The 25,540-nt window shown below is 37.8% G+C and overlaps 14 protein-coding genes and 1 non-coding gene across 15 annotated transcripts; 8 read left to right on the top strand and 7 right to left on the bottom strand. All coding sequences in view use genetic code 12, as the record gives it.

Moving 5' to 3' along the window:
- Nucleotides 1–274: 274 nt before the first annotated feature.
- On the bottom strand, nucleotides 275–1,537 carry DEHA2E03630g (DEHA2E03630p; the record flags this gene model as incomplete). Its single annotated transcript, XM_459482.1, has 1 exon — nucleotides 275–1,537. The coding sequence occupies one exon, from the start codon at nucleotides 1,535–1,537 to the stop codon at nucleotides 275–277; it is 1,263 nt and encodes a 420-aa protein (XP_459482.1).
- Nucleotides 1,538–1,842: 305 nt separating this feature from the next.
- Nucleotides 1,843–2,506, bottom strand: DEHA2E03608g (DEHA2E03608p; the record flags this gene model as incomplete). Its single annotated transcript, XM_459481.1, has 2 exons — nucleotides 1,843–2,256; nucleotides 2,375–2,506. 2 exons carry the CDS (start codon nucleotides 2,504–2,506, stop codon nucleotides 1,843–1,845), a joined length of 546 nt encoding a protein of 181 aa, XP_459481.1.
- A 406-nt stretch (nucleotides 2,507–2,912) lies between these two features.
- Nucleotides 2,913–3,995, bottom strand: DEHA2E03586g (DEHA2E03586p; the record flags this gene model as incomplete). The annotated part of the gene is made up of 1 exon (XM_459480.1): nucleotides 2,913–3,995. The coding sequence occupies one exon, from the start codon at nucleotides 3,993–3,995 to the stop codon at nucleotides 2,913–2,915; it is 1,083 nt and encodes a 360-aa protein (XP_459480.2).
- A 730-nt stretch (nucleotides 3,996–4,725) lies between these two features.
- DEHA2E03564g (DEHA2E03564p) lies at nucleotides 4,726–5,301 on the bottom strand (the record flags this gene model as incomplete). The annotated part of the gene is made up of 1 exon (XM_459479.1): nucleotides 4,726–5,301. One exon carries the CDS (start codon nucleotides 5,299–5,301, stop codon nucleotides 4,726–4,728), a length of 576 nt encoding a protein of 191 aa, XP_459479.1.
- A 1,143-nt stretch (nucleotides 5,302–6,444) lies between these two features.
- On the bottom strand, nucleotides 6,445–8,811 carry DEHA2E03542g (DEHA2E03542p; the record flags this gene model as incomplete). Its single annotated transcript, XM_002770359.1, has 1 exon — nucleotides 6,445–8,811. The coding sequence occupies one exon, from the start codon at nucleotides 8,809–8,811 to the stop codon at nucleotides 6,445–6,447; it is 2,367 nt and encodes a 788-aa protein (XP_002770405.1).
- A 240-nt stretch (nucleotides 8,812–9,051) lies between these two features.
- On the top strand, nucleotides 9,052–9,228 carry DEHA2E03520g (DEHA2E03520p; the record flags this gene model as incomplete). Its single annotated transcript, XM_459477.1, has 1 exon — nucleotides 9,052–9,228. The coding sequence occupies one exon, from the start codon at nucleotides 9,052–9,054 to the stop codon at nucleotides 9,226–9,228; it is 177 nt and encodes a 58-aa protein (XP_459477.1).
- Nucleotides 9,229–9,613: 385 nt separating this feature from the next.
- Nucleotides 9,614–9,890, bottom strand: DEHA2E03498g (DEHA2E03498p; the record flags this gene model as incomplete). The annotated part of the gene is made up of 2 exons (XM_002770358.1): nucleotides 9,614–9,772; nucleotides 9,831–9,890. The coding sequence occupies 2 exons, from the start codon at nucleotides 9,888–9,890 to the stop codon at nucleotides 9,614–9,616; spliced, it is 219 nt and encodes a 72-aa protein (XP_002770404.1).
- Nucleotides 9,891–10,239: 349 nt separating this feature from the next.
- On the top strand, nucleotides 10,240–11,589 carry DEHA2E03476g (DEHA2E03476p; the record flags this gene model as incomplete). Its single annotated transcript, XM_459476.2, has 1 exon — nucleotides 10,240–11,589. One exon carries the CDS (start codon nucleotides 10,240–10,242, stop codon nucleotides 11,587–11,589), a length of 1,350 nt encoding a protein of 449 aa, XP_459476.2.
- Nucleotides 11,590–11,781: 192 nt separating this feature from the next.
- DEHA2E03454g (DEHA2E03454p) lies at nucleotides 11,782–13,638 on the bottom strand (the record flags this gene model as incomplete). Its single annotated transcript, XM_459475.2, has 1 exon — nucleotides 11,782–13,638. The coding sequence occupies one exon, from the start codon at nucleotides 13,636–13,638 to the stop codon at nucleotides 11,782–11,784; it is 1,857 nt and encodes a 618-aa protein (XP_459475.2).
- A 673-nt stretch (nucleotides 13,639–14,311) lies between these two features.
- DEHA2E03432r lies at nucleotides 14,312–14,383 on the top strand. The gene has a single exon. It is a non-coding gene; the product is annotated as a tRNA-Gln (tRNA).
- Nucleotides 14,384–14,704: 321 nt separating this feature from the next.
- DEHA2E03410g (DEHA2E03410p) lies at nucleotides 14,705–16,333 on the top strand (the record flags this gene model as incomplete). The annotated part of the gene is made up of 1 exon (XM_002770357.1): nucleotides 14,705–16,333. The coding sequence occupies one exon, from the start codon at nucleotides 14,705–14,707 to the stop codon at nucleotides 16,331–16,333; it is 1,629 nt and encodes a 542-aa protein (XP_002770403.1).
- A 227-nt stretch (nucleotides 16,334–16,560) lies between these two features.
- On the top strand, nucleotides 16,561–18,471 carry DEHA2E03388g (DEHA2E03388p; the record flags this gene model as incomplete). Its single annotated transcript, XM_459474.1, has 1 exon — nucleotides 16,561–18,471. One exon carries the CDS (start codon nucleotides 16,561–16,563, stop codon nucleotides 18,469–18,471), a length of 1,911 nt encoding a protein of 636 aa, XP_459474.2.
- Nucleotides 18,472–18,902: 431 nt separating this feature from the next.
- Nucleotides 18,903–19,871, top strand: DEHA2E03366g (DEHA2E03366p; the record flags this gene model as incomplete). The annotated part of the gene is made up of 1 exon (XM_459473.1): nucleotides 18,903–19,871. The coding sequence occupies one exon, from the start codon at nucleotides 18,903–18,905 to the stop codon at nucleotides 19,869–19,871; it is 969 nt and encodes a 322-aa protein (XP_459473.2).
- A 351-nt stretch (nucleotides 19,872–20,222) lies between these two features.
- On the top strand, nucleotides 20,223–22,457 carry DEHA2E03344g (DEHA2E03344p; the record flags this gene model as incomplete). The annotated part of the gene is made up of 1 exon (XM_002770356.1): nucleotides 20,223–22,457. One exon carries the CDS (start codon nucleotides 20,223–20,225, stop codon nucleotides 22,455–22,457), a length of 2,235 nt encoding a protein of 744 aa, XP_002770402.1.
- Nucleotides 22,458–22,696: 239 nt separating this feature from the next.
- Nucleotides 22,697–25,510, top strand: DEHA2E03322g (DEHA2E03322p; the record flags this gene model as incomplete). Its single annotated transcript, XM_002770355.1, has 1 exon — nucleotides 22,697–25,510. One exon carries the CDS (start codon nucleotides 22,697–22,699, stop codon nucleotides 25,508–25,510), a length of 2,814 nt encoding a protein of 937 aa, XP_002770401.1.
- Between the last annotated feature and the right edge of the window lie 30 nt (nucleotides 25,511–25,540).

The raw sequence follows: 25,540 nt of genomic DNA, 5'->3' as shown, positions 1-25,540 counted from the left end.
AAGGGTGAGAATTAATAAAAGTAAAATGAAGATGATATATTAATTGATGTTTGGTTTTATTAGTTGAGCTTTTTTATTAATTAGTTTTATTTTGTATATTTAAAAAAAGTAATAGTTTCTTGAACTTCGAAAGTTTATATTTCAAATATAATGCATCTGTCAGAGATAATGTAGTACGCGAGCTGGCATAAGTGGTTGTACATTGATTAGCTGGGCATATCAGCGAGGAAAATAGTGGAAAAATTAGTGTGTATAATACTGGAACTAAATACGATTATAACTTGGACTTGGAGTAGAAACGAACAACTTCGTCGATAGCCTTAGCGACCTGTTCGACGTTGCCATCATTCAAACCAGCAACGGAGGCTCTACCGGAGCTAACCAAGTAGATTCCGTGGTTCTTTTCCAATCTGGACACCATATCTGGGGTCAATCCTGTGAACGAGAACATACCTGATTGGGAGACAATGTGATCCCAGTTGCCAGGAGTGCTGTATTGGTTTGTCAACAAATCTCTCAACCTGGTTCTCATTTTGTTGATTCTCGAACTCATGGTGACCAAGTCGTCTTCCCATTGCTGTCTCAATTCTGAGTCGGTCAAAATGGTTGCAACAACCTTGGCTCCGTACGCTGGGGGATTAGAAATTTCCGACCTGGTGAGCTTGTTCAATTGCGACTTTATAGCGTTGTTCAACGACTTATCATTCTCGGCTGGGATGACGTGAATTGCACCAACTCTTTCACCGTACATACCACAATTCTTTGCAAAAGATTGACAGATAACAATTGGGGTTTTCAACTTCTTCGAGTCGACAGCCAATCTTACAGCAAACCCATCGTTATCCAAGTTACCACTAGCGAACCCTTGGTAGGCAGAGTCGTATAATGCTAAGTGTTCATTCTTGGCCAATGCTTCGAGAATTTCCTCCCATTGCTCCTTGGTGGCATCGAGTCCAGTAGGATTATGGGCACACGCATGCAACACAAAAATCGAGTTCTTAGGTGCTTCTTGAATAGTCGACAAGAACCCCTTCAAGTTCAATGATTTGGTATCATTGTCCCAGTATGGATACTTCTCTACCTGCAAACCCAAACTAGTGAAAATTTGGTTATGGTTGGCCCACGTAGGATTCGATAAGTACACCGTTGGAGCTTTCTTCGATTCAGTGGTGAAAAATTCCTTCAAAAAGGCTCCAGCCAAGTGCAAAGCCCCGGTACCAGACAACGATTGTTGACTGGTCACTCTTGATTCCTTGATGGCAGCTGAGTTGTTTCCCAAAATAACTTTAGCACTCTCGGTCAAAAATGGCTGATACCCCGAAATCGATAAATACTCGTGGTTGTATTCTTCCGAGTTAACCAACTTCACTTCTGCCTTTCTAACCGCTGGTAATATCCATGGCTTCCCGTTATTATCTCTATAAGCACCGATTCCCAAATCTACTTTATCTGAACGGTCATCGGCCGTGTATCTAGCTTTCAACCCAAATAATGGATCTGGAGGTAATTCTTTAATACTTGAAAAATATTTTGACATCTTGTATATCTATAATTGTTAGACTCTAGTGTATAGCTTCTAATGTCCGAATACTACTGTTGTTAATAGAAGAACTAAGTCCTTTTATATTCTTTTAGTTAAGCCGGATTTTTCTCCTTTCACGCGAGGCAATTTATGGGTGGGGATTACAATCATGTGAGAAAATGGTTAAACACCGTACACAATTTTCGCTATGATATACATTAATAGGCAAACAACGGCGTATATAAAGGCATATATAAACAGACGGGGTGTAGAAAGGGTGTCAGATACCAAGTGAGGGGGTAAAATGGGAACAAAATAGGCTAAACTACCGATTTGACCTCGAAGAAACGCTTCAAGTAGTAGATTTGGAAGACCGAATTGGCCGCAACCACTAAGACCTGGAATACCGACCACCATTTAACCCTCGAGTTGGTAGATTCTGCAGTATTTCTGTGAGTTCTTTCTCTGATGACAAGATAAGTTTGTTCGGCCTTAACGTCGTTAGTCAATTGGCTCATTCTTTGGATTGCGTAGTCCAACGAGTCGGCCTTAGGGTCATTGACGTCGACATAGACAACCCCATGGATATTGAAGGAAACATCCAAGTCGACACGACTTGTCTTTTCGTTGGAGAAACAGTACTGGTACTTTCCGGATGTCTGGGCCTTTACTTGCTCGTCCCCGTGATCCAAATCTGTTCTCTTCAACACCACTTGGCCGTTAGGCGTCGTGATCTAGGATTCGTTAGTATTATGACAATTGTAGATAGGTATAATGGATGTTACATACGTGGAAGTCAACGACATATTGTTCGGAGTTGTGAGGGTCTCTGGATCCAACTTGGAAACTCACTGCCAACTCGTCGTTCTTCTTCAAGTTTTCGAAGAAGCAGTGCTTTCCGTATGGGGGCAATAACACATTGTGAGCTTCGATCATTGTAAGGAACAATGACATTAAAGTCAATGCTACAACAGACAACTTCATTGTGGGTGGAAATTGATGAAGTCTTGCTGAAAGTTTGGCAAAGAGTAGTATTTATGGTTGATTTTCAGTGGTGGTATTTTAACACGCGTTCAAAAACCACGGTAGCTGTGCACGACCAACTCTTTTCAATACGACTTTTTGATGAATATTGGGCCTTAGAGGCCCATGGTGGGAATGAATACCGGTATTGATGTAGTCATGGGTGTGGGAGAGGGTAAGAGACGTAGATGGTGTGGTTTAGGAAGTTTCATACTCTAATGGAAGTGGTGGAACGATGATCTACAGTTTCGTGGGTGCAAAGACAAAGGTTATGTTAATGCTCTATAAACAAGCCTATGTAGGTAGAAAATGCAATATATGACAAATAATGAGCACATGGCTGACTGCAGATATAAATAATAATCAATTATAACGGTTTCATAATTTCATCATAGAGAAGTTTCTTCAAGTCTTCAATTGATAACTCATCTTTACGTTTATCGAAATCAAAGAAATCTTCGGGGATCTTTTCAGAGATCGGCTCGTCGTTCGGGTCGTGGTATATATTAAGGTATGGGTGGTTCAATGCATTGTCCACTGTTATTCTCTTCGCCGGATTAAATACCAACAAGTTTTCCAATAAGTCGATAGCTAATGGGTTAATGGCCTCACTGTTGAACAAGTTTGCAAATGGAACCTTCTTCACGAAGGGTAACGAACGAATATATTCTCGAGCACGTTTCAGCTTAATATTATAGTAGTCTTCCATGTTAGGTGTTCCCAATACCTCTATGATAAGCCAAAGTTGGTTATGGTAGTCTCTCCCCGGAAACAACGGTCTTCCCACCAACATTTCAGCCAAAATACATCCCACAGACCACACGTCAATGGCAGTAGTATATTCCTGGAACGTTAACATGATTTCTGGGGCCCTATACCACCTTGTGGCCACATACTCAGTCATAAATCCAAAGTTATCCTCGCTGGACGCAATGGATCGAGCCAATCCAAAGTCACAGATCTTCAAATCACAGTTGGAGTTCAACAACAAGTTCGAAGGCTTCAAGTCTCGATGCAATACATTTGCCAGGTGCATGGTCTTCAATGCCCGCAATGTCTGATAAATAAAGTACTGGATGTGATCGTCACTTAGCTTCTGCGTCTTGATAACCCTGTGTAAATCAGTCTCCATAAGCTCCTGAATCAAGTAGATTTCGTTAAATAAGTTGAAGTTGATAGGTCGCTGTATGGCAAGGATAGAAATAATGTTTTCATGATTGAAATGTTTAAGCAACTTCAACTCTCGAAGGGTCCGAAGGCATAGCATCGACCTTTCAAATGGCTCGATTTTCTTTATAGCAACCTTCTGGTTTGTAGGCTTGTGGATAGCTGAGCAAACGATCCCATATGCCCCTTCACCTACCACTTCGAGAATCTGATAGTGGTCTGACACGTTGAACGAAATTTGTCTCGTGTGAGCCTGTTGTGGTGGTGGTTGTTCATTGTTCATTGTTAACACAAGCGTTCTATGTGATCTTGAGTTATTAGTAATATGAGAAAAAGAGTACTTTTAAGTATAAAGATGAATCTTGGGGTTTAAGTTTCAACTGAAAATGATCACCGTTGCGCGAAACACCAATTTTATTGGGATTCTAATACGAGCTTATGTCTAGAAGGCACTACGAATACAAATCAAAGAGATATATGCAGCTGTCATGTAGGCGATAATCGGGAACCAGAATTTGATCTTGTAGGCTAATTTGACTCGGATCTGCTTTGACTAGGAGTGAAAAGTAGTATTATAAGGTGCAAATGTCGAGCAAATTGTTCCTACCACCAGTAGACCAGCTAATTGCTAATAAAGTGCAAGCAAATGATTGGAGGACACGATTAGGTGATCAGATCGATGATAGGTCGCCAAATCGCAGATCTCTGTATGGTGTTATGAATATTCGTTTCTAGATCATATTTGTCACCATACATCTCTTCTTGCATCTCTGTCTTGCATACTTCAAGTTACACATTCTTCTGGAACATTCATTTATACATCTATATACACTTTCATTTACATATCCACCCACCTCCGTCTTAACTCATTTACATCTACAATCGAAATACGACAAATCAAAGTACAACGTAAATAAATCATATATATTCCGTACAAATCTGCGGGATTCCACATCGCCAATCGCTTTATGGAGCCCGGATAAGCAGTTCTGCTGTCTATACCCCTATTACACCTATTTCTTCTTACGACCAAATAACCCCTTCTTCTTCTTCTTAGCTTCCGGTTGCAACGATGTTGCACTGTAGTTAGGGGCCTGGTACACTCCTTGGTCATCACTGGCACCAAAGTTGATGACAGGTCTCTCAAATTCTCCTGTACCAGTAGCATTCGCGTCTCTGGCGCCCATATTGTGGTATGAAAAGTCTTCATGGAATCCCCATCCTAATCTTTGTGTTTCCATTTGGTCTTTGTAAGTAGGGTCCCCTGTGATGGCGTATTCAAACGTCCGGATCGTGTCCAAAGGTCTTTCGTTTCTTGATCTGGTTGGATTCGAAATATCAGCTTGTCTGATGTTGTTTCCAAAGATGTCCTTTAATTCGGCTGATTCTTGTGATAAGTACGATGGTCTTCTTTGGGCATCATGTTGTGCTGCTTGTTCGAATGGTTGTGCTTCGTTCACGGCCGATAAAATCGGATCGTGCATGTTGTTCGTGGTCATTTTGTATGAATCAAAGTCTTGTTTTGAAAATCTAACTTCTCCTTCGTGAGAATCGTCCTTCTTGGAGGATTTGGATCTGAAAATAGCCATTTCACTTGTTGTTTTCTCGGGAAGGGGGTGCTAGGAATTGTGTCCCAATTATGTAATCTATGATCTAAGCGAAAGTGGATCGTTTAATCCCTCTGTGTAATGGTAGTCGTATAATACAACAGAAATATAATAAATATTTCTAATAGATTGAACTAGTTAATATAATTAAACAAATAAGTAAATAATTTATGGAGATAAAATCACCTCGTCTTTAGCAGATGAAATAAAACCAGAATAAGAAATTAAGTTTTGGGCATACAAGAAATTAAATAATAAGAAATTAGATAATATTATATACCCTACCCTCAAACCTAAAATACCTCAGGTACTACCTCAGCGTGCTAACCATAAGAAGGCTTCGCTACAGCCTGTGCCGCCGGCATTGGTGGGCCAGTCACAGAGGACAGTAGTAATGAATTGTTTGTACTCCTGGTTGTGAAACTGCGGTACGTGCGCACATGCAGTGAATATGCTTAATGCGGTCGATTCGGGCTGTGCTGTAAGAAATAATTAGTTTTTACCTTGTATAGGCATCTGTTGTAGATTGGAAGGGGTATAGCATTGTATACCAGTATTGTTAGCGTGGCCCTGTTGGTGACACTACAGCGCGTATTAAAAACACATTGGCTGTAACCGCGCATCTGGCGTTAAGGTTTTATTTAGGACGACGACCTTTATTATAGCTACTTATAACCATGTCTCATTCAAACTCTATATATAGATATATAAATGTAAAGTAATGCAAGAAACATGGGATTTTTAGGTACGTGACTCCTCTAATAGGAAGGAGTTAGCCCTGGTGTTCAACCAACCCGGCGAGATTATTTCTTCAAATATGGCCATTAGCATGCGCCACGTAAATGCACTACGAAAAGATGAGGTTCGTATAAAGGCCAGGGATACGGGGAAGTACAAGGGGACGGCGTACATCCATACACCATCCTGCATAAGATCGCTGTATATAATAATGGTGTATGGAGGGACTATGTATGTTTGATAGATTCAATGTGCGATTGATTAGTTGGGACAAATATGCTACAGATGCACTACAGGAGGTTGGATTTGTGCCAATGATAAGTTTATTGGTATTAAAGGTCGTAGGATCTACGTAGGGTGCATTGACGGAAAATGTTCAATATGTACTTAGTTCATCCCGTTCTGTTCCTTAAAGATATCCCATGCCTTGTTCAAGGTGATGAAGACGGCCTCGCAGACCATTTTATCTTCCAACTCTAAGTTAATTAACTTGTCGGGATGGATCGAACTAATAACCTTCATGTAGTTTATCTTAACCTTTTTGGGTAACATTAAATCGTTAATGGTCAACTTTTTAGTCGTGGCAAAAGGAAGTCCTAATTTTGAAGGAATGATATCGTCCAACGACATAAGCAAGGTCCGGATATTATCCTCTTTACCATTACTCCATGAGAAAATACGTGCTTGGATATCGTCGTGAAGATTGAACTTCATTTCCTCTTGCTTCTTAGTATCTTCGTGTTGTTTTTGTATACGACGCAAGTTGTCAGTGCTTTCCGTTTGTGTGGTTGTCTTTGCTTTAGATGGAGCCTTTTCTGGACTGGCCGTTCTTGGCTTAGGTTTTGGTGGGTTCACAATATGATTGACCCGTCTTCTACCGTCCATAATTTTTTTGTCTGTCACTCCATATTTGGAGATTAATTCCATATAGCTTTCTAATGCTTCCGGGAATGATTCTAACATTTCTAAACTCTCAGCCTTCCTTGAAAGTAATTTAATGTACCAAGACTTGATCGTCTTTTCATTGATCAAATATGCATAGTCTTGTAAATCGTCTTCCGTTACCAATTGAAGCGCTTCATCGCAACACGTTTTGGCTTGCTTATAGTTTCCAGTCTTAATCAACGTCAAAGCCAAATTTGAATTGATAACTAGTCTCAACTCATGCTTTTCTGGCAACGACTCTAAACATTTTGTATAAGCTACGTGCGCCGTATCATAATCACCTACCCTGAACAGCTCGGTAGCCTTATCCTTGGAGGTCTCGTAATCTGAAGCGTGGAACTGGTTCAATGGAGTCAGGACAAATGTATGCTCAATTCTCCCACCAGACGATTTGCCTTGACTCTTAATGTGGCTTGATTTATGGTTCATACCTAGTAAATCAACTTCATTCACAACTGGTTGGCTTGGTTGCTTGGCTTTTGGTTGAATACTGGTAGTTTGACGCTTTTGTTCATTACGAGGTGGACCACTTTGAGGTTGCAGTGATGGCCTCTGTGGTAAGTCAGGATGTTTTATTGGCGATGATCTACCCAGTTGTGAATTCGAAGTATTAGAGGATCCACTTATCTGATTCTTTGCAAGCCCCTTGAGATGCTCGTAGCGAGCCCTTTGTTTTTCCTTATCCTTTAGTTTTTGCGACGTAATGAATTCATTAATAGCCTCGTGGTCGATATTCTCTTCATCCGACCCATAGTTTTCCGATACACCTCCATTTGCCTTTCTTTCCGCCGCATCCTCTTTATACATATGCTGAGATTTCATCCATGCCGGTAATGAGCTTTCTCCGTCATTCTGGTCCGATTTTGAATGGTGTTGAAACTGTTCGATGTTCTTCATCACTGTGTTTCTTGAATTATTTATAAATAAAGATGCCTTATTAAAGAAATCTGATGAAAAGTCGTTTATTTTAGCGCCAAGATCGTTACTCAAGTCTCTATCATCGTGGATTGGTCTATTAGTTGCTTCCTTCTTCTTCGTCTTCTTTTTTCCTCCACCCATTATAAAATTGACACAGGTTTGAAGATCGAGGCCTACCTCATCAATAGCTTCGTTCGATTGTTCAATCGAGAATCCAATGTCCACAAGCTCCGCTAGCGTTGTATCTCTGGCATCAGTAGAAGATTTGGGTTTGGACTGTCTGTATTCGGATTCGGTCGATCTAGCCAGTGTCCTAGAACTTGTCCTGGAACTAGGTCTATCTTGCATCCTCGAGCCAGACACCTGTTCTGTCAGCTTGGCTCCGTTGTTTACACTAGGTCTAGTCCCAGTTTCTGATTTCGAACCTCTTTTGGTGTCGGTGAGTTGCTCTGCAGTCTCTGGCTCCGGCGTGAATGCATCAGTAAACTCATCGTCCAACAATGACACCTCATGCTTGTTTTTTCCACCTATTACCGTATTGGATATACTATTCGTCGTCTCTGGCACTGGCGCCGATGGTCTGCCGGCCCTAATTGGCTCCGTGGCCTGGGGTTTCTCAAAGATCGAAAACGGGTCATTCGACTGATTTGGTGTCGATGATCTCGATTGATTGACCGATCCTACACTCGAATTGCTCGCTGGACTCCCACCAAATATATCCAAATTCGAAAAGCTATTTTGCGAATAATTTGACTTGTTTACAGCCGGACTCTGTTGTTTTCTTTGTCTTTCTAAGAGACTGAGATTCTTATCGTTAAGTGAACCGTTTGATCCCGAATTCGCCGATTGAAATAAATCGGCAAATGCATCTTTTTTAGGTGGGGGTGCCATGACTCTTTATCTATTATCTAAGGCACCTTAATTGTCTAATTCCGTTATATCTATGCTGCCAGTGATGTACTTGTGTTTATCTCCACCGATTATTGTACACCTAGTCGCAGTTCCAAATTTTGTCGTGTGCTCACCCAGCCATGGATTTAAATTTTTTTTTCTATATTATATGGAACTCATCTTGAAAAATCTACTAGTTGAAGTTTCTTGAATAATACGTATTAAAAAAATAACAGCACCATGCATTTAATGTACACATTAGGGCCAGACGGCAAGAGAGTCTACACTTTAAACAAAACCACTTCAGATGGTGAAATTACCAAGTCTGCTCATCCAGCCAGATTTTCACCAGATGACAAATATTCCAGACAAAGAGTTACCTTGAAGAAGAGATTTGGTTTATTACCAACCCAATAGATAGGTTGAGGTGTGTGGTATTAATTCGTTGTAGTGTGTTGTTTCTGTGCTTATTTAACGGAGCATATTGACGATGCATTGAAGATGAAGTGAAAAAAGATTCACAGAACGGTGAGAGGGGTGAAAAACGACGACTAGAGAAAGAAATATGACCTGGAGGACTGGTGTGAATGATGGAGAGTCTTTGGGTACGGCGTTATGTTTGTTCTTCCATATGCCATGAAAATACATTTATCTACTATATGTACATTACATAAATAATTTAATTTCTTTATATTGAGAACTAGTTGTAGTAAAAACGTGGCAGTAGTTGCTGTTTCGAGGGCCATCTATGCCGTAGCTATAGTACATTATTTGGGGTGGAAACACTAGAATATCCTGTGTTTCATATAGGGTCCTTTTTCTGTCCCGTGGCTTCTAAATTGAATTCAGAGTTCTTGGAATAGTTTTCCCACATCTGTGCTACCATCTCTGTGTCCATATTCCCTCTATTTATGTCTTGTAATGATTTATTCATTGTGACAATCGACTCATTCAAGTTTTCCTATAAAACAGTCAGTATACGGCTTCATTGATAGTTTATTGCTGATAATTATACTCACCATATTGCTGATAATACGTGACAACAACGCGTTCTGGACCTGTTCGTGTGGATTCTCCATATCTGTGCTATATTATTCTAATGATTAAAAAGAGATAGTTCCCTTTTGTTATGTTTATTTCGATATTAGATGCGCGATTAGTATGATTTAAAATTGGTTCACTTTATAATGAAGTTCTTATCGAAAATAGCATTGGTATCCATATTATAGGTTCTAGTTTTGTATATAAATAACATAGTTGGCACCTGAACTGCAAAGTTGGCTTACTTGAATTTACTAAACAATCACTTTTATCTAAAATAATGATCACAATTGTCTCGAACTATAAACTCTATAAGAATTGATAAGAGATATGTATACCCTGATAGATGACTTCCTACAGCTGTGTATTAAACTAGGTCAAATACCAATGGATTATGTTAAAAGTCCTGAATTTATTGGCTTGTTAGAGGAATCAAATGTCACCAAGGAACCTTGTTATGAGAAACTATGCTACTGCAGAAATAAAGAATTGCAAATCGCCCTAGATAGATCAGAAGCCAGATATTTTGATGTAAGCTCGGGTCTTTTCATGGCAGATAGTTTGGAAAGTCCTAGAATAAACGCCAAGATAAATGTCGATTTGAGTAGTGGTTACAGGAAATTCAGAGTCCTTAGTCGAACTTCACTGACACTTGATAATATACGAGGAACCAAATATGTTGCAATGGAAGAGTTTGAAAGAAATGAAAATAAGAAATTAGATGAGAATATTGTAACGTCGAGGCATACGTTGTTAGACTTATTGCATCTTCCGTTCCAGAAAAGTGCTATAATTCAAAACATTGTAGCATTTAATGGGCAGGTATTTATGGAAGCAGAACAGAGGCCTCAAAGAAGAGCAGATGCTAGTAGTATGACCGGTTATAATTTTGAAGAAGTTATGACTTGTGCCGAAAATGAAATTCATAACTCTAAACCTTTTGAATTCATACCTGCAGTCAATAATGCAATAAAATATAATTCAATGATAAACCATACATTCCCGGAGACGGGACTATCTGTTCTAGTATCATGCGAAATTGATTCCATTAAACGAAGACTGGAAGAATTGGCGGCACTCTACGACAAGATTGAATTCAAATACAAAATTCTTGAGAATAATATTGAAATGAAGTCTCGTAAAATAGGTAGTCGCAATAATCTTATAAAGGCAATTCTCCAGTGCTATTTAGCCGGTACTAATGATTTGGTGGTTGGATATAGAGATGACAACTTCAACCTCAAATATGTAGAAAAGCTTAACGTATCAGAGTTGTTGGAAACTTCAAATAATCCACTTCTAAATCGTGCATTTTTGGATAAATGGTTTTGGTTTATTGCACAGTTTATATCTAAAGCCGTGAAAATGCCACGAGGTTTGGCTCTTCGTCATCACCAACTTATTTTCAATAAGAATGACAATGTAATTTCTATAGAGTCATTCAGATTGAGTCCTTATCGATTGGAGAAAACAATTCTTAGCAGATTTGTCAAATGGAGGAGATATTTGGCTACAATGCAGAAACATCAACTATCAGTGGAGGCTAATGTTGGGATAATTAATTATCCAAACAAAAAGGGCAAGAGACGGAGCAAGAAAAAAGACAAAAAGTCTGAGGATACAAACTTCAGCACGAAAATTACAGACCATAGTAATAGCATTTCTAAGTTTGAAGATAATGAGCAAAACGAGACTAATCACATTACGAAAGTGCTTGAACATGTTTCCTTATCATGAATATAATATTGCGCAATATATCGAGACGATAGTATATTTTATGACGATAAAAAATATCATAATATCGTTTCGGGAAAATTTATACATAATTAATAATAATACAATTGTATGTACCATAGGAATTAAACGCTATATAATTAATGACACAATATATAATTATGAATAAGGAATGTAAAAAATAACCGCGTAGTATCATTTACACTTGTTTTCTAAAGTGAAATCTGCAACTAGCGGTCTATGGTCACTCATATAAGCACCATTGAATTTGGAATGTAACATTGCAAATGCTTGCAACTTTAATGATAGATTGGCATCTGGCGAATCTTCCGGCGTAGACTGTTTATCACAATCATCCTCCTGACTAACCTTAGTAGTATAGCCAGGTGCAAAGATATAATCAATATTCTGACCACCTTGAAGTAAAACTTCACCTTCAAACCCAGTTACACTGGACTTAGTATGACCATATCTATTGAAAGCAGTAGTTAATTTAGAGACGTCCTTGTAGTCCTCTGTGATTAATTGGTATGTTCTTTCTTTTGGTTCTGCATTTAAATCACCACAGAATATGGACGGCCATTTATTAATCTCATTCATCTTTTGAACAATCATGCTGGCAGAACCAATTCTAGAAAGCTCACCAACATGGTCAAAGTGGGTATTGAATACATTAAAGTAGTTCTCTGTCCGTTTATGTTTTAAGGTAACATATGAACAAATCCTTAAGTACTTTGCATCCCAGCCTTCCAACGATACTCTTGGGTCTTTATCGTTCAACCACATAGTATCACTGAAAACTAATTCCCATTCGGAAGTTTTGTAGAGAATAGGCACAAATTCCCCAATATTTCTACCATCGATCCTACCCGCACCATACGCAGCCCATTCGGGTTTGTTGGGCGGTGAATATCTATTTAATTCACTCAAAATATTGTCTAACTGAAATTTGTAAACTTCTTGTAATGCTACAATTGTATCATGGCGTGCATTAAAAGCTATCGAAGTAGCTATGTTGTTCACTCTTTCTGCCCAAGTTCTCTCCCCTGAGACCAAGATATCGTGACCACCATTTTTAACATTGTGGGAATATACTCTGAAATTTAAAGGCTGAATTTCATCAAATTTTTCTGGTACCTCAGCAAATTGCTTCTCTTTTATTGTCACTGGCTTAAGTGCTGAGTTAGGTACCGGCCCAGAGCCCAAGGTCCCTTCCTGTTCAGACTCATGAATATGAGGAGCATCGTTATCTACGTCGTCATTATCATTCTCATCTTCATTTTCGTCATAGATACTTCCATCATCGCTGGGTCCCTTATATGTATCCCCAAGGAACATGTTAGGATTTTTAGGATCATTTGAATGGTCTCCATATTTTTCATTGACATAATCATTAACCGCATCTTTAGGGCTAGATTTCAACTTAGATCCTTTTTGATCTTGTGCTGATTCCTCTTCTTTTTCTTTAGGTTTCGGAGGTAATTTAGGCTTTGGAGTAGTCTTATATTTCAGTGGCTTTGCTTCGGGCTTTTTGGCTTCGTCATCAGAGCCCAGTGCCTTCTGATTCTCAGTATTCTTACCTGTGGGTTTTTCTGCTTTCCCTGCCTTATCAACTTGTTCTTCCTCTTTTGTTTTTCCTGGTTTCTGAGGCTTCTTTGGGGTTTCGGGTTTGGCAGCATTCTGAGACTTCTGAGGCTTCTTTTTGGCATTATCTTTATCATTAGCTTTTCCTTTCTGTGCTGTCTGTTTCCCGTTGTCTCCACCATCGTTCTTACTTTCACTCCCCTTCTTTCCGCTATTCTTTTGATTATTTTTTGCGGCCTGTTGTTTATCGTTATCCTCTTCATTGGCTTCTTCATTGGCTTTCTCTTCTTTACCACTTGGCCTCTTTTTTCTGTTGCCTAACTGCTGAGTCTCCTTTAGTGGCTCGTTGGAAAATTTAATAACCCCATCATACACATCATACGATGTCACGATAAATGCAAGCAACGATAGCAACACAAGTGACCAAATCAAGAACCTGATATTTTTCCTCCGGCTTATTCTCGACATTGTACGCTACCTTTTATCTAGATACCTAATAGGTCTAATTGTGTAAATTAGTGATTAGATAAACCCGAACGAAAGAGTTCTCCAGTCGCGGTCGCACTACGTTAAACGTCAAAAAAAATTGATCCGGAAGTTCTACGCCTGACGATGAAATTATAACAGCTCGTAGCATTAAAGACTTTCTTTCCAAGTACTAAACCACATATATTACAATATACTCAATATTGCTGGGAATTGGATCTAAATTAGGTAATATTTAGACTAATATTATATATTTAATAAGGGTTTACTTTACTAACTTTAGTCTGCTATTGACTTCAAACTAAACTTAATTAGTCTATATTCATTCCTAATTCCCTGATTTCCTTTCTTCTTTATATTTGATCTTTTTAGTTTATTCTTTATTATTCTATATTACTTGGGCTTGCTTATATGGTATCTATAGGAATCGCAGATACCTGGAACTTAATTACTCTGAATAATCTTTGATATGTATATGTCCTATTGAGCTTATAGAACCTTCATCTTCTATTATATGCTCTCTTAAATACACCTGGATAGTTATAATTAATTCTTAATTACCATAGTTCTCTCTCTCTCTCGAGACTCCAGGAATATGAAACGTTATATTCCTAGTACACATGTTTACTTGTGTTCTCTAATATATCAACTATTCGGTTGTATAGTGTAGTGGTTATCACTTTCGGTTTTGATCCGGACAACCCCGGTTCGAATCCGGGTACGACCTTTTTTTTAATTCTCAACATCATCAAGATGGGAGAACACTTTCATTCAATGCCAGTAAACATCGAATACAAGTTTGCATGTTTTTTTTGGTTAATCATGTAAGATTGTAGTATAATTCTTGCCTCAATAACTACCTGACTATTCTATTATCATGGACTACAGGGACCATAAAAATGGGATATCTTGTAGCTATATGGTGTGATTATATAAGCCGAATAATAGCACCTCATCAAAATTTTTTCACGTAGTTAATAGCTTGCAAAGACAAGCAGAATATAAAATTCTTTTTAAGTCTACAAATTGATTAATATTTGAATATATAATGTCCGCCGTAATTGGTATTACCTTCGGTAACACGTCTTCTTCTATTGCAGTTGCAACCCAAGACGGAAAAGTCGATGTTATCGCAAACCCAGATGGTGATCGTTCGATTCCTTCCGTTCTTTCATACGTTGGATCTGACGAATATCACGGAGCCCAGGCTCAGGCGCAATTAGTTAGAAACCCTAAGAACACGATTGTTAACTTCAGAGATTTCATTGGTAAGAGCTTAGATGAAGTTGATGTGTCCGTCACAGATATTGGTGCCCCAGCCATCAAGACATCAGATAATAAGATTGGTTTCGAAATTACCAGAGAAAATGGAAAAGTTGAAACTGTCAGTGTTAACGAAGCCACCAAGAGACATTTCCAACAGATGAAGGTTGCTGCCGAAGATTACATTGGTAAGTCTATCGAAGGTGTCGTTCTTACTGTGCCAACTGACTTCAATGAACACCAAAGAAATGAATTAGCCAAGATCACAACTGACGCTGGCTTAAAGGTCTTACAATTAATCAACGAACCATCCTCTGCTTTGTTAGCTCATTTGTCATCCGAAGGTGAAGATTTGTTAAAGGACAAGATTTACGTTGTCGCTGACTTTGGTGGTATTAGATCCGATGCTGCTGTCATCGCCGTTAGAGGTGGTGTCTTAACTATATTAGCTACTGCCCATCAACATGGCTTAGGTGGTTCCAACTTGGACGATGTCTTAGCTGAATACTTTGCTAAAGAGTTTGAAAAGAAATACAAGGCTAACCCAAGAACTACTGCCAGATCCTTAGCTAAGTTGAACTCTGAATCCATCACCGTCAAAAAGACTTTATCCAACGTTCAAACCTCTACCTGTTCTATCGAATCATTAGCTGATGGTTTAGATTTCCACACTACCATCAACAGATTAAGATATGAGTTAACTGCTAGACAAGCCATCTCTGAAATGACCGGCTTCGTTGAAAAAGTTGTATCTAAGGCCGGTTTAGAAAACTTGGACATCGATGAAGTCTTATTAGTCGGTGGTACCGCAAACACCCCTAAATTAGCTAGTAACATCGCTTTCATCTTCCCAGAATCTACCACTGTTATTGCTCCATCATTAGACTCAAAGGCTGTCAACCCATCTGAATTGGTCTGTCGTGGTGCTGCTTTACAAGCTTCATTGATTGAATCTTTTGATGAAGAAGAAATCAAAGAATCCTTACAACCAGTAGTTGTCAACACTCAACATTTATCGAAGGCCATTGGTATCAAGGATGCCGAAGGTAACTTCCAACCAATCTTAGTTGCTGAAACTGCGTACCCAATCAAGAAGTCTATTGAAGTCACTAACGGTTCATCCGATTCAGTTCTCGTTGCTTTATACGAAGGTAAGAAGACTATCAAAGAAACTGTCATTGAACCTGAACAAAACGATGAATCTGATGATGATTACTCTGATGACGAACCAGAAGTTAGAAGAGAAGCTGTCTATGAATGTGGTGATTTATTAGCTGAATTATCCTTAAAGGATTTAAAGCCAAACTCTAAGTTAGAAGTTATTGTTAACATTACCCAAAACGGTACTTTACATGTTTCCGGTAGAGAATTGAAACCAGGTTCTGTTGTTGTTAAGGGTGAAATTACCGCTTGATCAACATTCCTGACATTTATTCCTTATATATAGTTATACATCTATCTATATTTATATTTATATAAACTTCGTTTCTTCGTTTAGTAAATGTAATTTCCTAGTTTGCAATTACACAAAACTATTCTTAAATAAGATTGAGACCCAATTTCACTAATTATTAGATCTTTATAAAGCATTATACTTGGATATATCTAATTGTTTCAACTATGGGGAAGAAGAAACAAGAAATGTCTCAGGTATATAGTAACTCCAATAATGAGTTCATATTTGGAGAAAATGGAGGAAAAGGGAAGCATTTATCCTCGTTTCTAAAAAACCTATCATTAACAGGTTCCTCAAACTCAACCTCAAATCCAAGTCCAAAAGGCAATGATCATTATAATGATATCAATAGTAACATATACGGAAGTCTATCATATGGCTCTAGTTCGCCAAATGAGAAAAATGTTGATAATAGCGGGTCTATTAAGACACCTAACTTCAAGAGATCACCTTACCAACGATCTGTTTCGGGCCCAGTAGGAGCATCGTTTTCACATTTGGCGTCAACTCCTGGTGACAAGAAGGGTTCGAGTAACTCTAATACCAAGCATGGCCTGTCAACGCCATACAAGAATTTGGGCCTGCATCCGTCAGCTGGCCTTAAAAGTGGACACCGTACATTTTCAGGTCGTCAAAGATATACCGATTTGGATGACGATTGGGATGCAGACTTGGAAGAAGTATCTGTACCCTCGCAGAATAGGGGGTCTCTAGAAAACAAGAATTTGTCAAGAGTAAATACAGATAATGCGTCGGCGAACTCATCGATGAATTCATTAACCTTGCAGCCAAGTCCAATGCTTGATTCATTGCACCCTGACTTAACAATTCCTATAAATACACATAGCAATAAGGATACTTCCAACAAAGAATCCCTAGATTATGACGATTTACAAACAAAGTTAGAGATTAACAAATTGAACCAATTAAATGTAAAATATTCCAAATTCCATAAAATGATAACCGATGATACTAATATAGCAATCCAAGACTTGAGACGACTTTCATGGAATGGAATCCCCCCTGAATTGAGAGCTATCACATGGCAAATACTATTGGGTTATCTACCAACTAATAAATCTAGACAAAGTTCAACATTAAAAAGAAAAAGAGAGGAATATTTAGATGGATTGAGTGTTGTTAGCTCACAAATTAAATTTTCGGATGATTCTCCGTCAAATAGCTCGTCAACATCAATTGCGTCTGTAAGTAATAGTAACAGTAATCGCGATAAACAGCTTTATCACCAGATTAAAATTGACGTTAAAAGAACCAATCCTACTATAAAATTATATGCGTATCCTGAAACGCAGCAATCGCTTAGAAAAATCTTATTTTTATGGGCTGTAAGACATCCTGCTAGTGGATATGTACAGGGTATTAATGATTTGTGTACTCCATTTTATCAAATTTTCTTGAGTAATTATATATGGCAGTTACAGAAAGTAGCTGCATATCGCCAAAACCCTAGTGAGGATTGTGATATGCAATTATTTATACCTGGTTTACTAGATGATTCAGATGATAATGAGCAAAAGTTGCTAAATGATCCAAATCTAATGAACTACAATATTGGTAATTTTAATCCTGCAAAATTATCGTCAAGAATCATGTCTATTATTGAGGCAGATACATATTGGTGCTTGTCTAGGGTATTGGAGAATATTACAGATAATTACATTCATGAACAGCCTGGCATTATTAGACAGGTCAATGATTTGCGTAACCTAATATCAAAAATAGATCTAGAATTGTTGCAACATTTTGACAACGAAGGCGTTGAATTCATTCAATTTGCCTTCAGATGGATGAATTGTCTCCTTATGAGAGAGTTATCCATTCCCTTGATTATTAGGATGTGGGACACTTACCTTAGTGAATCACCATTGGGTTTTAATAATTTCCATATTTATGTCTGTGCAGCATTTTTAATCAAATTTAGTGGTGAATTGAAGCATAAAGACTTCCAGGAGATTTTACTTTTCTTGCAAAATCCTCCTACTAATTGTTGGACTGAAAAAGACATTGAGCTAATGTTAAGTGAAGCATTCATTTGGCAAAGTTTGTATAAAAACGCCAGTGCCCATTTAAGGTAAATTCGTTTGGAATTCTTAAATATATTAAATATTAGCTTATCATATAATATTATATATACAACCATTTTTCCATATTCATAGGACATCCGAAATTAGCACTTCTATGACGTTGTATAAATGCCCTGCCGTTAGGTAAAAATCTAATAACCCATAATTTTCCTACCTAAGGTCCACCGGTGTTCCTCTTCTATATATTAGCATATTACTACATTTTGCAACTATTCTCGTTATAATTCAGTACTCAGTCGGAGTCGCATTATTTAATTTTGCTAACGGAGTCATTTATCGATTATGAAAATTTCATTTGACCTCGTTCGTACAAAAGGTCGTTATCAATTAATTAAACAGACTCGTGAACGTGGCGATCTATATAACCAATTTCTTTTAGGGAATAACCATACAAAACAGTTTAAGCATTCATTTCAACAATAATGTCAACGGAAACTAAGCCAGCTGGAAGAACTATTTTAGCTTCAACAATTGCTAAAGAGTTTGTCGATGAGATAACCGGTCAACTTAAAGAATTAGAATTCAAGCCTAAGTTGGTAGGATTTTTAGCTAACGATGATCCAGCAGCCCAAATGTACGCTAATTGGACCGGTAAGACATGCGAGGGATTAGGTTTCAATTATGAATTAATCCAAGTGGACAAGAACGATTTGGAAAGTTCGTTAATGAAAGCAAACAAGGATGACAATGTGAATGGTATAATGGTGTATTTTCCTGTCTTTGGAGACAAGCAGGATCAATATTTACAACAGTTAATATCGACCGAAAAGGACGTCGAAGGGTTGAACTTCATGTACTACCATAATTTGTACCACAATGTCAGATTTTTAGATGCTCCATATAATGAGCAAAAGTGTATCTTGCCATGCACTCCCTTGGCCATGGTCAAGATCTTGGAATACTTAGGTGTGTACAACAAGATCTTGCACTACGGGAACAGGCTATATGGGAAGAAGATCATGATTGTGAACAGATCCGAAATCGTCGGTCGTCCTCTTGCAGCCCTCTTGGCCAATGACGGGGCCACGGTCTATTCTGTGGATATCAACAATATCCAACAATACAGTAGAGGTGACGATTTGCTGGAAAAAAGACATAAGGCCCTCCAATTGGATTCTACCCATACTATCGAAACATTGGCTCCTACCTGCGATGTCATCATCACCGGCGTTCCATCTGACTCCTACAAGTTCCCAATCGAATACATTACTAACGGTACTGTGGTTATAAACTTTTCGAGCTCTAAGAATTTCCCTGATGAAGTAAAGCAAAAGGCTGGTTTATACGTTCCTTCGATTGGAAAGGTCACAATTGCCATGCTTTTAAGAAACTTGTTGAGATTAATCAAGAACAAGAACCATAGAATAGTAAAGGGAGAACAACAACCCTAAGTTTTTCTTTTTTGCATCATTGCAACCTCGATGCCCATGGGTTGGAACCAGATGCTACTTGTATGTAGGAGATGTGTTGTTTAGTTTTGTGTAATGAGAAACTAGAGTCAAAAGTTTTCTGACTCCTCTTTGATAGACACATCTTGCTAGCGAAACGGCGGACTCTAACATTATACTCATCAAGTTATTGAGACATATTGAAACATAGCATTGGGTTAGCTATTATTGAAATTGTTAAGGGGAAAACTCCAAAAAAAAGAGCAAAAGCGAGGTTGTTACAGTCTTTATACGTAAATATAGTACCATAATAAAAAACTCCCATATATTCTAATAGAGGTAATAACAGGACCAATGGAGTCTTCTAATACCAAAAGGCTAGCTCAAATAGACCCGCTTACCATTACAGAGTCACTTGGATTTCAAACATTCCGCCGAGAGTCAAGAAAGCCATGGAGTAAATACGAGGATAGCGAGTTGATCCGCGCTATAAATGAATTACACCCCAGTCAAATCAATAACTTGGACGCCGATGTGGTTAAATGGGACGTAGTAGCTCAAAGGATGTATCCCAATGGCGAACGAAAGCCCAAGGATTGTCGAAAGAGATGGTGCAATTCGTTGGATCCGAACTTGAAAAAGGGAAAGTGGACTAAAGATGAGGATGAGAAATTGATCAAAGCTTATGAAAAACATGGGGCGTCGTGGCAAAGAGTGTCAAATGAGATTTCAGGAAGAACCGATGACCAGTGCGCTAAAAGATATATTGAGGTGTTGGATCCTGACACGAAGGATAGACTTAAGCCGTGGGAACATCATGAAGATCTACAATTGATAAGACAAGTTAAAAATCACGGTACGAAGTGGAGAACAATTGCGTTAGAGATTAAAGGTAGACCCTCTTTAACTTGTCGTAATAGGTGGAGAAAAATAGTTACTGATGTTGTTAGAGGTAAAGCGGACCCGATTATCAAAAAAGAGGTTGACACCATTGCCAATGGTAATATCAACGTATTGGAGAATATAGGAAAGGGCAATACCAGTAAGCCAACCTCTAGTCATGAAAGTTTAATGAATTCAAAACCTACATCTCAGGCATCAACTCCATACCCTTTAAGTGTATCTTCCCAGCCTACTAGCGTTGAACAACGGGATATTTACCTCGCCCAAAGATCATATCCAAATCAGACCGGCCAGGTCCCGCAGCAATACCAACAAAGAATTTCTAGACCGCCGGCTCAAAGTGCAATTACTATGCCGGTTAATAGTGAAGTTGAATGGAAATATACCTTGGAAAGAGAGGATGGAAAGCCCGATAACCCAAATTTACCTCATGCGGCTTTATTCAATGACGAAAATAATGGACAAATTAAAAACCAAGAACTAGTTCAACAGCTTATTTCGTATGCTAAGACTTATGGCTTGAATATTACCGTCCATCAGCATATTCATCATCATTATTCGCAACCGGGTAATAGACACCTGCAAAAACAACGACAGGCTCCTGATATTCAGAATTATCCATATCAGTCAGTGCAATCTCCCTTCAGTATTTTAGGTCTGTCCTCAACTGGCAATAACAATGAATTAGTAAATGAACCAGGATTTAACGATTCAATCCCTCCAAATGAAATGAATAAAAATTATCAATCTCCATACTATCTTGAGCCAGAAACGCAATTGACAAGATACCAACATTTCAATTATTTGCCACCTTTAACTGAAGTTCCCAAATTGAACTCCTCGTCATCACCTCCATCAACTACGAAGGATGCAAATAATCCAACTCATCACCATCACCACCATCATCACCATCACCATCATGATAATGAAAACGAGAATGAAAAGCAAGATCGAAAGGACCCCTCAAATAGTAAGGAGTCTGACTTGATCAAACTATTAAACAGATATAATAATGAAACAACCCCAGAGCTACAAGAGAGAAATAAGAGAGCCATGGTATCTACCGAATCAACACCGCCAGGTTCTAATTCCTTAACCCCACTAACACAAGCGGTGGAAATGGCGGCTGCGGCCGAAGCTGGAGGAAAAATCCCGTCTAATTCTCGTAAGAGATCTAACACCAATGCCTACCAGAACAAATCTAAACTGCAAAGAAATGAAAAGGAATTAGAGGATGGTATAGACTTTTGGGATAACATGAAAAACTTAACGGATTTACCAAACCAGCAATCCCAGCAGATAGCTCAACCCCATCAACTAACTCAGACTCAGCAATTAGCTCAATCCCAACAGGAGAACCAACTGTCCAGTCAAAAGCCAGTTTCGCAACACCAATCGTCAAATATGTTTTCAAACAATACTTCCGACCAAGCATTGGCAAAGCCGCTGTCAGTCATTGATTCTAATCCAAATATTAATAAAACTACTAATAACGATATTAATGATCCACCCTATGAAGAAGAAGAAGCGGTAGGCGAAGAAGATTACGGACTATTTTATAACGTTTTCAATAAGGAAGGTTCTTCAACTACACAAACGAATAATGATACAGAGAACCAAAATAATGGCTCTGTATATGATAACTTGATAAGTATATTCGGTATGATTCCTTTTAATCCTTCCTAATCTCTATATATGTACATAAATATATCATTTTAACAAATCCGCAACTTACTCATAAAGCTACAAACCTCATTTGAATTTCACGCTGCGCAAGAAATAGATCATATAAAAACTGTTTTTTAACATATTTATTAAAACAAATACAAAAGCATACTGATACTGATACTGGATGTTAATAGATGCGTTATAGATAGTGAATCAAATACATGCCGACCAGCCAATATTATCAATAGGTATATTTCATGTCAACAATAAATCATAGTAATATTAATGGATCTCTGGATCATCATAATTTGAATCACAGAGTACAAGGACAAGGCAAAGAATCAAATTCTCCTGGTAAAGAGGACGAAATCAAAAAATATTATATTCGCCTTATAAATGAGGAGTTTAGAAATTTACAATTAGATCCTGATTTACAGTCCAAATCATTATTTGATTTGATTGATTATTGTGAGCTTTTATATGAAGATCTGACGAGAGTAATCAGCACGGAGAAAGGATTGAAAACTTTTATCAAAGGGTACTTAATTTTCAATTACTTCATCAATAGTCTTATAATGATGCATTTTGACGGTTTTGACGAATTCATAAAGTCCAACGAGCGTGATTTCATTATATATTTGCATTTATTCACATTCTATAATACCGATGATTATATCAAAACAGATACTCGTTCTATTCCCTTGGGAATATTGAGAAAATGGATACTCGGGTACCTTATCGCAAACAAGCTATTGAACTTTGATGTTCATGTTTTATACGATTGGTTGTACGAATATATCGACTATCTAAAGGAAAAAGATGAGTTTGAATCCCAAGAACAGTTGGTTCAACCGAATCAAATTCTGAAATCGCAAAGGATGAATAATATAAATGCAAACATTACCGAAATAAACTCTAGTCAAGATTCCTTACACCATTCGTCAGATAGCCTTTTAGATCTCCAGAATAAGTCTGATGACAATGAATCGCTCAATCATTTCAAGAATAGATATCCGGCATTTACCTTAAATGAAATCAATGATTCAAGTGAGAGCTTAGTATTCCAGCCTATAAATGACCTGACAAATGATATTCCCCTGGGTACAGATTTTTCTTATAAGACTTCAATACCGCCGCAGTTTCCATCTAATCCTCCACCCATACCATCTATACCCCCTCCAATACCATCTATAACTCCCCCGATTCCATCAATACCTCCTCCAATTCCATCCATACCTCCTCCAATTTCATCTATGCCACCACCAATCCCTTTCACGGCTCCACCTGAATTACCACGTCAGTCGTCATCAGATCATTATTCATCACCTTCCCATTCTCCACCTAAAACATCACAGGAGACCCCATATCCTGTTGATAAAGTGACAGATATAACAACTGCTCCGTATCCTGTGTCTAATAATGTTTCGTCTAATAGCTTATACTATAGCAACCCTAGTTTTGAGTCGTATGACCGAGATATACGTACTGATAATTTTACTAAGACTCCATCTCAAGGTATCAAGAAAGCGCATTCGAATTATAATAGACCTTCACCGGGTATTTCTCGACAACCTCAAGCTTATAATAATGATATGTTGAAGTTCAATCCAAATGGTCAAACGATTTCATATAATAACCAAAACTACCCCAACCAACATGCTTATGCTAATCCCCTGTTTTCAAATCAGTATATATCTCAACCAGCTCCTCATATAATACTTCCAAATCATGCATTACATCAACAGAACCATCAAGTGGGTCAAAAAATCAATTATATGATGGCATATTCAATATGTGGATTAAAGAATTTTGGGTCATCATGCTATATAAATCTGACGATCCAGTTGTTATTTGGATTATTTCAATTTAAGGCCATTTTTGCTAATCTGAATTATGTCAGATACATAAAAGATCCTAAGTTCTTGAAAATAATGAAGCATCATGGCAATTCAAAGGCATCTCAATTATTATCAGAAGCTATATCAGGATTGTTGAAATCTTTCCAAGCACATGGAGGAGCCGCTATAGCACCGACTAAATTTTTGAGAATTTCTTCTTCGATAAAGCCTGACTTCAATATTCCTAATGAACAACAAGATGCCCAGGAGTTTCTTTTATTTGTATTAGAAAGATTACATGATGAGTTGTCTTACAAGGTCCTTGATGAAAGAGAAATGGAACCAGAAACATTGGAAAGATATATCCAAAAATGGAATATTAATATCAATATTAAAGATAAAGAATATTATCTAAATTGGTATAAATCTCTCGTTAAAAGTGAAGGAAACTCTCCAATTAATGACTTATTTCAAGGACATTTACAAAACAAATTAATATGCAATAAATGTGGTTATGAATCCACTAATTATTCTCCATTTACCATATTATCGTTACCCATTCCCGATTACAATGTGAGAATAAATTTATCTGATTGTCTTAGATACTACACTCAAGATGAAATCCTAAGTGGTGATAATGCTTGGAATTGTCCCAAATGTTCAAAGAATAAAGATGGTGATCACTTATCTCCTCCCAATACACTTGATAACCATCCAGTTTTCACTTCTAAAAGAAGTGGTATTTTTAAATTAGGCAGGAGAAGTAAATCACCGTCTAGAGATAAAGCAAAAGCGAATGCCGCTGCCAAAGATTCAAAAAAGGATTCTGTTTCTGTCAAGACGCTTAACTTCATAAAATTACCTCAGATTTTATTTATACATTTGTCTAGATTCTCTATGACTAGTATGACAGACAAAGTGAACAAAGTTATTAAATATCCGTTAGAACTCAAATTTAACAATTATTCAAACAATATTAATCATGAAATAACATACAAGCTAGTTGGTTTAATTAATCATTATGGGAATTTGAAAAGTGGCCACTATACTTCATTAGTTAATAAAGCTATTCCTAGTTCAAATAATGATGATATAAACCATCCTTGTTGGTGCTATTTTGATGACGATGCAGTACGAATTAATTTAAGACATGGCGATATCAACAAGCCAAATATAGATTTTAATGAACTCAACTCGAGGGATGTTTACGTATTATGTTATGAAAGAAGGTGAAAGAAGTAAATATTAATATTTATATACATA

The sequence above is a fragment of the Debaryomyces hansenii genome (assembly GCF_000006445.2).
Source record: "Debaryomyces hansenii CBS767 chromosome E complete sequence".
NCBI lineage: Eukaryota > Fungi > Ascomycota > Pichiomycetes > Serinales > Debaryomycetaceae > Debaryomyces > Debaryomyces hansenii.
Note: the sequence above shows the minus strand (reverse complement) of the source record. Positions and strands in the feature narration are given on the sequence as shown.